This window comes from Colobus angolensis, unplaced genomic scaffold (assembly GCF_000951035.1).
Source record: "Colobus angolensis palliatus isolate OR3802 unplaced genomic scaffold, Cang.pa_1.0 Scaffold11, whole genome shotgun sequence".
In the NCBI taxonomy this organism is placed as follows: Eukaryota; Metazoa; Chordata; class Mammalia; order Primates; family Cercopithecidae; genus Colobus; species Colobus angolensis.
This window is the reverse complement of record NW_012112030.1, coordinates 4,094,410-4,108,117: the sequence shown is the minus strand read 5'-3', so window position 1 is coordinate 4,108,117 and position 13,708 is coordinate 4,094,410. Positions and strand designations below refer to the sequence as shown.

General features: G+C 38.3%; 1 protein-coding gene across 5 annotated transcripts; it reads left to right on the top strand.

The window, feature by feature from the left end:
• Window positions 1-2,577: 2,577 nt before the first annotated feature.
• On the top strand, window positions 2,578-13,383 carry KLRD1 (killer cell lectin-like receptor subfamily D, member 1). Of its 5 annotated transcripts, XM_011952766.1 has the most exons (7): window positions 2,578-2,679; window positions 5,585-5,691; window positions 7,001-7,093; window positions 7,239-7,301; window positions 9,410-9,561; window positions 11,014-11,117; window positions 11,935-13,383. In XM_011952766.1, exons 2-7 carry the CDS (start codon window positions 5,685-5,687, stop codon window positions 12,053-12,055), a joined length of 540 nt encoding a protein of 179 aa, XP_011808156.1. In that variant the 5' UTR covers window positions 2,578-2,679; window positions 5,585-5,684; the 3' UTR covers window positions 12,056-13,383. The 5 variants fall into 5 exon arrangements, with proteins under 5 accessions (XP_011808156.1, XP_011808150.1, XP_011808143.1 ...); XM_011952760.1 differs by lacking the exon at window positions 2,578-2,679 and having other exon boundaries at window positions 5,226-5,691; XM_011952753.1 differs by lacking the exon at window positions 2,578-2,679 and having other exon boundaries at window positions 5,226-5,691; window positions 11,011-11,117; window positions 11,935-12,080.
• The last annotated feature ends 325 nt before the right edge of the window (window positions 13,384-13,708 follow it).

The following is a 13,708-nucleotide window of genomic DNA, read 5'->3' as shown; positions in this document are numbered from 1 at the left end:
TGATTTAAAGTGACAGACGTGAGACTCTTTCTTTCACTTGAACACATGAGGCCATTTTAGGGTTATTAACTAGCCAAATTTTGGTATTGTTGTAACTCAGGTAATAGTCAGGCTTGAGAAGAGGGGGAAAGAGATGGGGAACAGCTGGTCAGTGGAGCAGAACACACAGAACATTTACTAATAGGTTCACCATCTTATATGGGCATGGTTCCTTGTGCCCCAAAACAATTACAAAATTGACATCAACAAGCACTGCTCACATATTGTCATAAGATACATAATATTAATGAAAATATTTTAAATTAATTTGACAGCTGCAAAATGTGACAGAGAGACATGAATTGAACACATGCTATTGGAAAAATGGTATTGATAGACTTACCTGACATAAAGTTGCCATAAACATTCAATTTGTAAAAAATGCAATTTCTGCAAAATGTAATAAAGTATGCTGCAATAAAACAAGATGTGACTGTTCTCATCTATGCAGAGCATGCGTTGTTTTCAAGACATTTACTCAACTCCCATAAAAATTCAGGATATTGATGCAGGGAAGTGCCAACGTCAGTGGCAGGTAAGTGTCACCCAATGCAGCCTCCCTTCTCATGCAATCGCCCAACAGGTTCTTCCTGCCCATTGCACAGACAAAATCCATCCACTGAGACGCCGTATTGTAGCAGAGAAAGAAATTAATTGACACAAGACTGTCCTACTTGGGAGAACTGGAGTTATCTCTCAAAGTCTCCATGAAGGCTTGAAGGCTAGTATTTTTATAAACCATTTGGTGGGCAGGGGGTTAGGGCATGGGTGTTGCTGATTGGTTGGAGGGGGGTGAAACCATAAGGGTATAGAACATGGTCCTCACGAGTTCAGTCTGCCTCTGGGTGAGGCCACAGGATTAGTTGAGTCATGAGCCAGGAGTCCAGGTGGGGTTCATCTGAAAAAGCACCTCAAAAACAACCAACCTTAACTTCTACAGTATTGATGCTATCTATAGGAGCAATTGGGAAGGTCACTAGACACATGACTCCTGAGCAGTAAGTGATTATGGAAACGACACCCACACTTTAGCAGAGCTCAGGCCCCTGTCATAGTCCTAACCTTGTGACCTTTTTAGTAGTTTGTCAAAAGCAGTTGAGTTTTGAGAAGAGCTATTATCATTCTTGCCTTAAGGTTAAACTATAAACTAAATTCCTCCCAAAGTTAGCTTGATCTACACCCAGTAATGACCAAGGACAGCTTGGAAGTCAGAAGCAAGATCAAATCAACTATGTCAGATTTCTTTCACTGTCATAATTTTGCTGAGGTGGCTTCACTCATGGCATGAGAACCTTCGTGTCAGAAGCACTCTGTCCTGCTTCTCTGACCTCTTTTATCTTCCTACTCTCATTTACCATTTCACCCTTGTGCTTATCCTTTTTCCTTCATATTAGGGGAGTTTCTTTAGTCTTGGGTTCCACAAAAATATGCAACTCATTGAAGAGCTGGATGATTGACACTTGAATGGCATCCTGAACTGCATAAAGGAGTAGGGACTGGGGCTTCTGGAAGAGGGACACGTTGTGGGAGGGTGAAGGTGAGGAAATACATGTTGAATAAAGAGTCCTTCAGGGGAAAAATTGTTTAGGAGCAGTTCTTTTCGTGATACAGATAATTTTACTAATATAGATTTCCTTTACAGATGTAATTTTCCTTTACAAAAGGGCAGCTTTTCACATGAGCTACTCTTGTGTCTGCAGTTTCTCAAAATAATCAGCTTGAAACATGCTAACAAAGAAAAATATTTTGAGGGGACATATTCTAGTCTCCTGCTATCATATTTTGGGGTGATGTGTCCTGAGCCCCAACAACACATTTCTTTTTCTGACTTGCATCCCCAAATAGCCCCTGTGTATAAGATAAGCAGAATAATTTGGGATATTTATATATTGAGTCCTGAGATCCATTGGTATGAGGGTGGCGAAGCTTAGAGCAGAGCTAGTGGGAAAAGAAGGCCCAAGGCCTACAGACGCAAAAGTCTGCTCAAGTACAACAAAGGTTCCTAGATATACGAGAGGGACAATGATCACTTGGGCTATAAGATGAAAGGCAAGGAGTGTTTGCTTCTATACTTATAATTGTATGTATATTTCTCATTATCTATGTGGGCAAAACTTAACCAGTTCTTCAAGAAGGTAACACAAAGGAGTGGATTGTCAAATCAGTATCACAAGCCTCCTCAGAGATTTCACCCAGTATCATGCTGTACTCATAATTTCAGTTATAATTGTGAGATGCAGACAAAACAGTGGAAAACCCAGGCCTGCAAAAGCACCTACTCATTCTTACCTTCCCCTTAGGACACACTGTGGCCCAGACAAACAGATACACATATGAGGTCTCTTAAAGGTGTTTGTGGCTGTACCATTTACACAAAAGGAGATGTTTTGGTCATGTCACATCTCCATTTTATTCTCAGATGGTTACATGGCTATGGTTACCCATAGCTCATGTGACATTTTTCCAGGAAGCCAGCCTCCATAAACCCACAATTTCTAGTTTTATGCTTTTTTTTTTTTTTTTTTTTTTTTACAATGTGTTTCGCTCTCGTCACCCCGGCTGGAGTGCGATGGTGTGATCTCAGCTCATCGAGTTCAAGAGACTCTCATGCCTCAGCCTCCCAAGTAGCAGGGTTTACAGGTGTGCGCCACCATGCTCTACTAATTTTGTATTTTTAATAGAGACAGGATTTCTCCATGTTGGCCAGGCTGGCCTCGAACTCCTGACCTCAGGTGATCCACCTGCCTCCGCCTCCCAAAGTGCTGGGATTACAGGCGTGAGCCACCACGCCCAGCCAGGATACCTAACTTTTCAAAAGCAAATTTATATAAGTGAAGCTGGATATGTCAGCGGAATTTAGTCTGGGTTCTCTCGGCAGCACATCCAGAGAATACTTTGAGTGGAAACTTTATTTGGAATTGTGTATGGAATAAAGGTAGGAAAGGAAGTGCAATAGGAAAGGGCAGGTGGAACACAATAAAGGTTATTTTCTTAATCCAGCTTCTAGAGGTGGTGACTAGAGCGTAACACTATAGAGTAATTCTGGGAAATGGGGCAAAACACAGTGTTCAGAATTACCTGACTTTAGGGCTGAGACTGCTAGACTATATAGCAAATCACATGATTCATTTGTCGAGACCCATTCTGGTGATGATTATTCAGCACTTCCGGATTAGCATGTCTGAGAGCAGCAAGGCTTTCAGCAGTTATTGGAGAAAAAAGAGCCCGTAGATACAGCTATACAGATAACTAGTTGGCCATAGTTCCCCAAATATTCCAAGGGACAAAGGTGAGGCAATGATAACCTCAGGCCTCAGGAAAAAGTGGAGATGAGTGGGAGAGATACAGTACATGGAAACCATTCACCTGCCTACGTACAAAAATAAATAAAAAGATCAGAGAGACCGCGCGCAGTGGCTCACGCCTGTAATCTCAGCACTTTGGGAGGCCGAGGCAGGAGGATCATGAGGTCAGGAGATCAAGACCATCCTGGCTAACACGGTGAAACGCCATCTCTACTAAAAAAAAAAAAAAAATACAAAAAATACAAAAAATTAGCCAGGTGCCTATAGCCCCAGCTACTCGGGAGGCTGAGGCAGGAGAATGGCGTGAAGCTGGGAGGGGGAGCTTGCAGTCAGCAGAGATCGCGCCCCTGCACTCCAGCCTGGGAGACAGAGCCAGACTCCGTCTCAAAAAAAAAAAGAAGAAGAAGAAGAAAAAAGAACAATCAGAGTTGGCAGCTCAGAAAGAGTTAAAGGAAGGAGGTATATATATATGTGTGTATATATATATATATATGGTTTTTTTACAGTGTGTGTGTGTGTGTGTGTATGTGTGTGTTTAGCTATCTTAAATATTTAAGCCTGGAGTTCTTGAAGTAAACTTGTATTTGTCGGATTTTTATTTCTAAGTCAGTGAACTAAGATGAAAAAAAAAGGACAATGATTGATGGATGTATTCTCACCAAACATGGTTCTAAAAACTTAGAATAACTTCCAAATAAAGGTGTTTCTCTTAGTACTGAAAATGTAGTAATAATCCTTATTGCACATTCTGTCATAAATTTGTACTGTCTCAAGAGAAAAACTAAAAGCAAACCCCTAATCTCCTATATTTTAAAGCAATTTTACATGGGGGGAAAATAATCAATATCAGATAGGTTTCTTCTAGATCAGCTTTTTTCTAACACTAAAACTAAAAATGAATACATTTCAAGTAAGCAAAGGATTTTTAAATAAATCACTTCAATTAAGATTTGCATATCGTCTGGATGAAGTAGATTTTATGCTTATATTCTTCAGTGAGGATTTATAGCTCAACAAATTTGGTGGTGCAGTGAAAGCAGCTCTATGCACACAATGCAAACTGGAAAGATGGAAAGTTCATACTTCATAAAAACTGAGAAATCAAAGTAGTCTTTTTTCTTCATTTTTTTCTGTTGTCGGTTGAAAGCCCATCTTTTACAAAAAGGTTTATCTACAGTAATATTATAATGCTTGAATGTAAATAATATACAAAATACAATACACAAAACGTTTATTTGAGTGTCTGCTTTTGTATGGGGATGCATGGTAGATTGTATTTCCAGATACTACATCATGGATCGAAATCTCTCCTTTCGAGATTCTTATTCTAGCCAATCTCTTCCACATTGAAAATTTGACCTGTTCCACATCTGATATTCCCATTAACAAGGTTACTCTTCTGTAGACAAAAAAGTGTATATTGAAGTATCAGTATAGTATCTGAAGTAGATAACACACTAAACAATATAATAATGTATTAGTAAAAATAAGGAAAATAAAGAAGCTGAAGTCATGCTTAAAGAACTTTAAGAAAATGAAAACTGAGGTGTTGAAAAAAGCTTTTAAGGCTAATGTGAATGAGGCATTCAAGTGGGAAACCCATCCAGTTCTACTGTTTTGAACTTTGCCTGTCATGGCCAGGATAATTAGGTAGAGATCAGAAGAACAGAGTGAGACATGGACATCCCAATTTATGTGACCTTGGGCAAATTACTTCGCTCTGTATGCCTCAGTTTTCTCATTGACAGATTGAGAATAATTATATATCTTTACTATCAAGGCATTTACAGAAATAAATGAGCAAACATATGCCAAGTGCTTTAAATTGTGTAAAGCACAAGGTAAGTAATAAATGTTTATTATTATTAAAAAAGGAAAATTCTGTGAGTAATTTTGTTATACTAAGTAAATTTACCTTTGGTTTGACCATCATTTCCTTCATGTTCCAGATAACTCTTTAAAATGAATTTGATTTTCAAACAATAAAAAACAAAACAGCAACAAAACTCCCTCTCACCTCCTCTCACCTTCTTTAGTCCTTGCCAAAGTGTTAATATTACAGAAGTACTGTGAGAATTTCCTGTGTTGTGGTTCCTGGAACACTTTAGACGCTTGTGATTCTACTGCTTCTTATTCACACTATAATACATGTCTCACCAATAGATGATTCAAGAACATCATTTAAATGCACAATTTTTCATTCTCTTTTTTGGATAAATTTCTTCATACTCAACTTTCAGATTCTTTAATCTCCAGCTCAGCTCCAACAATTCAACGCTGTTCTATCTGAAAAAGTACACATCGTGCCTTCTCTACTTCACTCTTGGAACATAATTTCTCATGGCAGGTATGTGTGATTTCAGTCACTAAATTAAAAATAACCAGGAAAGCTATTTCTTGGGTTGGCTAATTTTGGGATAATGCTTTAAGAGAAAAGGACATGATTAACAGTCGGTGTTTTTAGGATTTTCATGCATTAGCACTTTCCACATTCATTTTATTCTCCTGATTCTTCATTGTGTAACTTAGACATGATTTCATGAAGCTTTTCTCACAGGTTTAAAGAGTGACTTCTGACAGGTCTACTTTTAAATTCTGAATGAGAACTGAACTTTAGCCTAAATTATGAGCAACAGTATTCTAGCACAGCAATAGAAAATGCCAAATATTAATGACACGATGCTGAAAAGTTTTAAATTTACTATTTATGTCATGACATCCAAAAATTACACAAATGAACAGTTTGACACATTGTACTGTTGTTAATGACAACATCACTCTTTGAGAGTGTGTTCATGTTAGAATCTCCTAACGTGGAACTGTTTTAGGTGAAAAGCCTAGAAGCAAGTAATTTTGAGTATGAACAAACGTAACGTTCTTGGGGAAAAAAGATTATTCATGTATGTTCAATGTACTGTGAAATGAAGCCAGGCTTCCAAGGTGTTACCCATCTATTTGTTGTTATCAGTTATCACACCAAGTCCAGAAAGTTCCTATGTCTTCTTTTCCCTATAATATCTCTACGAACCCATGAGCAGCTAGACATTTATCAGAGCAAAACCTGCATAGAGATAAGGAGCAGACATACTCTCGGTAGTATTATTGTGACAATGGTAGACTATGTTAAATGAAAGATTCTTGAGCTACACACACTTTCATTTGATTTCTGACTTGGATACTTACTTGCTTTGATACCTTGAGAAAATAACATCATTATTGGACCTTATGTTTTCTCATCTATGTAATGAGAATCATACTATCTATCTTGTGATTTTGTTGAGAGAATAAAAATAAATGTCTGTTAGGTAAGTCCATAAAACACAACGTGGTGCCCGTTAATATCTTCTTCCTCCAGATCTTTCAGCATCTCTGCCAATTTAAAACATAAATGGTAAATTCACTTTACTGCGACAGAGCTGGTAGAGAAGAAAATGTTTGAATAATCTTCCTGAAGAATAAGATACATCACATAAAAATGTTGGTATTGGGTGAAGTCCTGATTGGAAAGTCTTCAGTGTTTTATTGGCAAGATGACTCCATTATCAAATGAAAGAATGTTGTGGATTCTCCCTCACTAGTTTCTGCTTTTAAGAACTCAGCTCCTGTGTTTGCTCTTTAAGTCATTACTCTGTCTGTCTGTCTGTCTTTCTCTACAGTGTTTAAGACCACTCTGTGGAGGTTAATTTCTGGGACCTTAGGGATAATATGCCTTTCGTTGATGGCTACGTTGGGAATTCTGTTGAAAAATTGTAAGTTTTTCTAAGCAAGTCTCCATAAAAATCAAAGCTGTGATGACATCATTTAATAATAAAGGCTTCATCTTACTAATGTGTAATATTTTATTATTTCATAAACCCATACCTGATTAAACAAATTTTTAATCATTTCTTATAGCTTTTACTAAACTGAGTGTTGAGCCAGCATTTACTCCAGGACCCAACATAGAACTCCAGAAAGGTAGGTCACATTTTTTGGAAAACTTAGCATTGATAAGGGATTACATAGGTAGTTTCTTGTTTTTCACACAGAGAGTCATGATGGAATATTATACTTAGTAATAGAAATTTGCCTACCAGTGTAGGCTAGTCTCATTTTACATTACTCAATCTAATGTAAAGATGATTAAATTACATTGAATGTGTATCATTTGTACATTTAACTAATCAGGAAAATAGTAGCCTGAAATGAAAGATATGTTTCCTATATGAGTGCTCATAAATAAGTAACAAAAAATAAACCACAGGAAATGTTACGGTTAATCCTTATTACCTGCCTGAATTTGCTTATAACCTATACTTTTGCATCTCATTACTTTTCCTTTTGCTCCTTCTATAATCCAGAATACACTGCACAGATTTCTAAACCTTACTTATCCAGTGAAAGCCAGCTCAAAGTCCAATTTTTGTTTTTGGAGACGGAGTTTTGCTCTTGTCGACCAGGCTGGAGTGCAGGTGCGCGATCTTGGCTCACTGCCACATCCACCTCCCAGGTTCAAGCGATTCTCCCACCTTCCTGCCTCAGCCTCCCAAGTAGCTGGGACTACATGTGCCCGCCACCATGCCCCGCTAATTTTTGTGTTATTAGTAGAGTTGGGGTTTCGCCATGTTGACAGGCTGGTCTTGAACTCCTGACCTCAGGTCATCCACCTTCCTGGGCTTCCAAAGTGTTGGGATTATAGGCAGGAGCCACCGTACCCGGAAGAGCCACTGCACCCAGCCCCAATTTTCTGAATATATTTTTTTCAGAATGCGCCCCAAGTTGTCTCACCATCATCTGTGATTATATAGTGCTTCATTTACAGTGCAACATCTTGGCCAGGCACAGTGGCTCACGCCTGTAATCCCAGCACTTTGGGAGGCTGAGGTAGGCATATTACTTGAGGTCAGAAGTTTGAGACGGGTCAACCCCGTCTGTACTAAAAATACAAAAATTAGCCAGACATGGAGGCACACACCTGTAGGATCAGTTACTCAGGAGGCTGAGAAACAAAAATGACTTGAACCTGGGAGGTGGAGGTTGCAGTGAGCTGAGATGGTGCCACTGCACTCCAGCCTGGGCAACAGAGCAAGACTCTGTCTCAAAAACAATTTAAAAATATAAAAATATAGTGCAACATCTTCAGCACCACATATATGGCAAAGATTTGAGTGCCTATGATGTGTCATGCTTTTTATTATTGTGGATAACAAATGTTGAAGACACTATTATTGATAAACTGTATAATTAAACCTCAAGATAATTGGTTTATTTATATTCCCTTTTCAAAAATAACGTATCCAAACATGTCAAAATTCTCCAAATGTACCGTATTCTTTTCTGACTCAGAAAGAATGCTAAAATGTTTTCCTCCTTTAAATCTTTTTCATCTAATGAACTCCTATTTATGCTACAGTACTTAGTTTTGGATCACTTCCTCAAAAAAAGTTCTTGTAACTGGCCCTCATCTTAGAATCTGCTACATGCTGTTTTAACATACTTAAATTTTTTTTTTTTGAGACGGAGTCTCGCTCTGTCGCCCAGGCTGGAGTGCAGTGGCCGGATCTCAGCTCACTGCACGCTCCGCCTCCCGGGTTCACGCCATTCTCCCGCCTCAGCCTCCGGAGTAGCTGGGACTACAGGCGCCCGCCACCTCGCCCGGCTAGTTTTTTGTATTTTTAGTAGAGACGGGGTTTCACCGTGTTAGCCAGGATGGTCTCGATCTCCTGACCTCGTGATCCGCCCGCCTCGGCCTCCCAAAGTGCTTGGATTACAGGCTTGAGCCACCGCGCCCGGCCTGACATACTTAATTTTTCTGCACTTAACTAAATCATCACTAAATATCATTAATAAATTATTGAAAATTATATAACTGTGATTCTATCTTTAGACTATAATCTCCATGAGGAGAAAGCATTATGTTCATGTCTAATTAGTTCACAATAGTAGCCCTTGAAGTGTGGTGTATACAGTAGATTCTGAAAGAATGTTAAAAGAATACACAGCAAATAATTTTTGAATAATTAAATAGCATTGAAAGAAATGTCTAGTCTCCAGTGTCATTAGTCATGCTTTATCTTTTCTGTCAGACTCTGACTGCTGTTCTTGCCAAGAAAAATGGGTTGGGTACCGATGCAACTGTTACTTCATTTCCAGTGAAGAGAAAACGTGGAACGAAAGTAGGCATTTCTGTGATTCTCAGAAATCCAGTCTGCTCCAGCTTCAAAACAGAGATGAGCTGGCATGTGCTAAGTCTGATTTTCTACATTTTCTTTCATCTAGAAAACATATACTATCTAAACAAGTTAAATACTTTAAGTCATTAATCACATAGTAAGTGGACAGTTACATTGAAATTGAATTATCTGTTCTGTGTACCTTAGTCATTGTAAAATCTATATTAAATTCTTCAGTGATTTATATCATGAGAATACAAATCAAGCTAGGTGCCAAATAAAGTGAAAGAAACTTTTCAGGAAGAATTCAAAGAAGATAATAGGTCATTACATTTACCCGTTTTATTTGAAGAACCAACTACATGACTGTAATTTTTAGCTCTTTTAATTGAATTTATACTTTCTTTGATAACTTTATAGTTTTTGTCATCTTTCCAGGATATAAACTAGTGTGGAAAATATGGTAAGAAAAAGTACCCAATTCTTTTTTTTTTTTTAGATAGAATTTTACTCTGTTGCCCAGGCTGGAGTGCACTGGTATGATCTCGGCTCACTGCAACCTCCGTCTCCTGGGTTCAAGTGATTGTTCTGCCTCAGTCTCCTGAGTAGCTGGGATTTCAGGCACTTGCCACCAGGCCTGGCACTTTCTGTATTTTTAGCAGAGACAGGGTTTTGGCATGTTGGCCAGGCTGGTCTTGAACTCCTGGCCTTGGGTGATCCACCCGCCTTGGCCTCCCAAAGTGCTAGGATTACAGGCATGAGCCACCAAGGCTGCGCCTGGCCCTAATTACCCTTTTTTTTTTTTTTTTTAAGAAGGAGTCTCGCTCTGTCCCCCAGACTGGAGTGCAGTGGCCAGATCTCAGCTCACTGCAAGCTCCGCCTCCCGGGTTCACGCCATTCTCCTGTCTCAGCCTCCTGAGTAGCTGGGACTACAGGCGCCCGCCACCTCGCCCGGCTAGTTTTTTTGTATTTTTAGTAGAGACGGGTTTTCACCATGTTAGCCAGGATGGTCTCCATCTCCTGACCTCGTGATCCGCCTGCCTTGGCCTCCCAAAGTGCTGGGATTACAGGCATGAGCCACCGTGCCTGGCCCCTAATTACCCAATTCTTAAAAAGTGAAAAAATTCTCCTGCTGCACGCGGCACCTTTGCTGATTTTATGTTGAACAGATTATACCCATGGGATTCATCCTGCACAACGCCACTATTTTGGAATCAAATTTAATCATTGATCCCCCGTGAAGAAAGTGTTCCATGAAGACTCTATCTCCTTTTACAAGGCTTTTAATTCTTCAAGAAGTGAGATTTTGTAGTATTTTTTCTCCATATATGAATGGGCCTGATAAATGAGAACTTTGAGTCACGTGACTATACCTTTTAAAGAGGAAGTTAAAAATAATTTCCGTTTGTGCGATGGACAGGCTGAATCTTATTCTAAACACTGACTTTCCCTCATAATATGTTATTCCCAGAGTAGATTAAAAATAGATTAATGTGATTGTCTTTTACTTGAAGCAGGATTTTATGAGCTCCAGTCAACAATTTTACTGGATTGGACTCTCTTATAGTGAGGAACGCACCGCCTGGTTGTGGGAGAATGGCTCTGCACTCTCCCAGTATCTGTAAGTTTCTGGCAATCATGGCCTTTTTCGCTCTTTATGAATTTGTCCTTTGATGTGATTAGTAAAGGTAACATCCAGGAGCACTGTAGCTGAAATAACCTGGTCTAGGGCGTGAGAATACAGAAAAAGGAAAAGGTACAACAAAATGACAATTTTAGATCTGCCTAGAACATCCAAGTTAATGCTCAAGTGACGTGAAAGTTAGTGTATTTGTGGCCATAAAATAACTTTTAACATATGCATTGTTTTTGCCTTAGTACAAGCACTTGGAATTATATGTGCATGTACGATTCTCATATACACAGAGGCAGTCCAGAAAAAATAATATATTTATTATTTTATCTATTCTGGTAGATCCCAATATTCTCAGCATTGTCTTATGTTTTACATGCTGTAGGCTTGTTTTCTGTATGTGTGTACTTTTTGAATCTCATTTTCATTTATAAACATGAGATTTGCAGCATGACACAGGGACAAAGTTTATGCTCTTGCTTGTTTTCCTAGACTAGATCAGATAATACATCTTAAATAAAATAGAAGAAAAGCATATCACATATTTAAACCATTAATGACAACAGAAAAACAGCAAGGAAAAACTCCTGGCCTCAATGCTATTGATTAGTAAGAAAATAACTGGGTATTTTGTAGTATTACGCTAGAGAATCATGAAAATTGTGGTTACTGAAAAAAAAAAAAAGGACTCAATATGTTACTATCTCACTGAAATGCTTTTGAAAATTATATCATTTAATTGAAAAACTATCTGAACATTCTCACTTCCTTTTTGTGTATGTTAACATTTTCTTCTTCATTACAGATTTCCATTGTTTGAAACTTTTAATCCAAAGAACTGCATAGCATATAATTCAAAGGGAAATGCTTTAGATGAATCCTGTGAAACTAAAAATCGTTATATCTGTAAGCAACAGCTCGTTTAAATGTTTCTTGGGGCAGAGAAGGTGGAGAGTAAAGACCCAACATTACTAATGATGATACAGTTACCTGTTATATTATTACTAATTGTCTACTTCTGGAGTCTACAAAATGTTTTCAAACAGTGTCTTACACAATTGTCATATATGTGAAACAATGTGTTTTAAAATTGATGAACTTTGTATATCTACATTTGAAATTATAAAATTAATATGAATAATTTTGTATTTTGATTTAATGTATCTATTTAATGTTAAATTCGATGTAGTTTTATTGCACATTTATGTAATTTTATTTACATTCTTGCAAATTCTCATCACAAATTTAAATAAAATTTAATTCACGTCAAATAAAATTTACAAAATAAAATTTAACTCACATTGCCCAGGCTGGAGTGCAGTGGCAAGATCATAGCTCAACTCCTGGGCTCAAGTGATCCTCCTGATTCAGCCTCCCAAGTAGCTAGGACTACAGGCTCCACACCACTATGCCCAGCTAATTTTTAGTTTTTGTGAAGACAAGTTCTCACTGTGTTGCCCAAGCTGGTCTTGATCTCCTGGCCTCAAGGGATTCTGCCACCTTGGATTCCCAAAGTGCTAAGATTGCAGATGTGAACCACCATCCCTGGCCCTCTTCACTTTCTTGTATGAAGATTGATTTAGGAAAAATGCACTTCAGTTAACTGACAAAATATATAGGATGAAATATAATATCTCTCAAATGTTTAATTTGAACTAAGAGAGCTTAGGCATTGCACTTTCTGGAGATTTCTAATGTTTTGGTTTTGTTGTCCATGTGATTACAAAATAATATATTTTTAATTAAAATATTTAAAATAATACAGGCAAGCATGTAACGATTATCGATTTTTTTTTTGTACCAACTCTCCTATCTCTCTGACCTCCTCTCATTAGGCATTATCTTCTGTATTGATTTTAACACTTAGAGTGGTTTTCTCTGTTATGAATCAAAGCTGGTCTAGTTTCATTATTTTTGTGATGAAAAAATTCATTTTGATTGACTTAGGGTGGAAGGATTTGGACTGGGTCTGGTGGTTTATGCCTGTAATCCCAGCACTTTGGGAGGCCAAGGTGGGTGGATCACTTGAGGTCAGGAGTTTGAGACCAGCTTGGCCAACATGGTGAAACCCTCTCTCTACTAAAAATACAAAAATTAGCTGGGCATGGTAGTGCACGCCTGTAATCCCAGCTATTTGGGAGGCTGAGGTGAGAGGATCTCCTGAACCTGGGAGGCGGAGGTTGCAGTGAGCCGAGATTGCACCACTGCACTCCAGCCTGGTCGACAGAGCAAGACTCCTCTCCAAAAAAAAAAAGATGGAAGGATTTGGAACCTTAATTGCATCTGAAAAACTGCCTCACCTTTGTTATTTAGTGGACTCTAACCAGAGAGTAACATCCCATCATAATCCCAAATTCTACTCAAACTAAAGGAGAAGGGATTATGCAGGTGTACACTAGGCCACTGGTGTACCAATTAGAAACCACTTTAGAGTTATGCCTACTGTACCCACATAATCCTAAAAATATGTTACAACTGCTACTTCATAGCTTATGCCATTTATTTTATTTATTTATTATTTTTTTTTTTTTTTTGAGACACGGTTTCATTCCTACTACAGCCCAGGCTGTAGTGTAGTG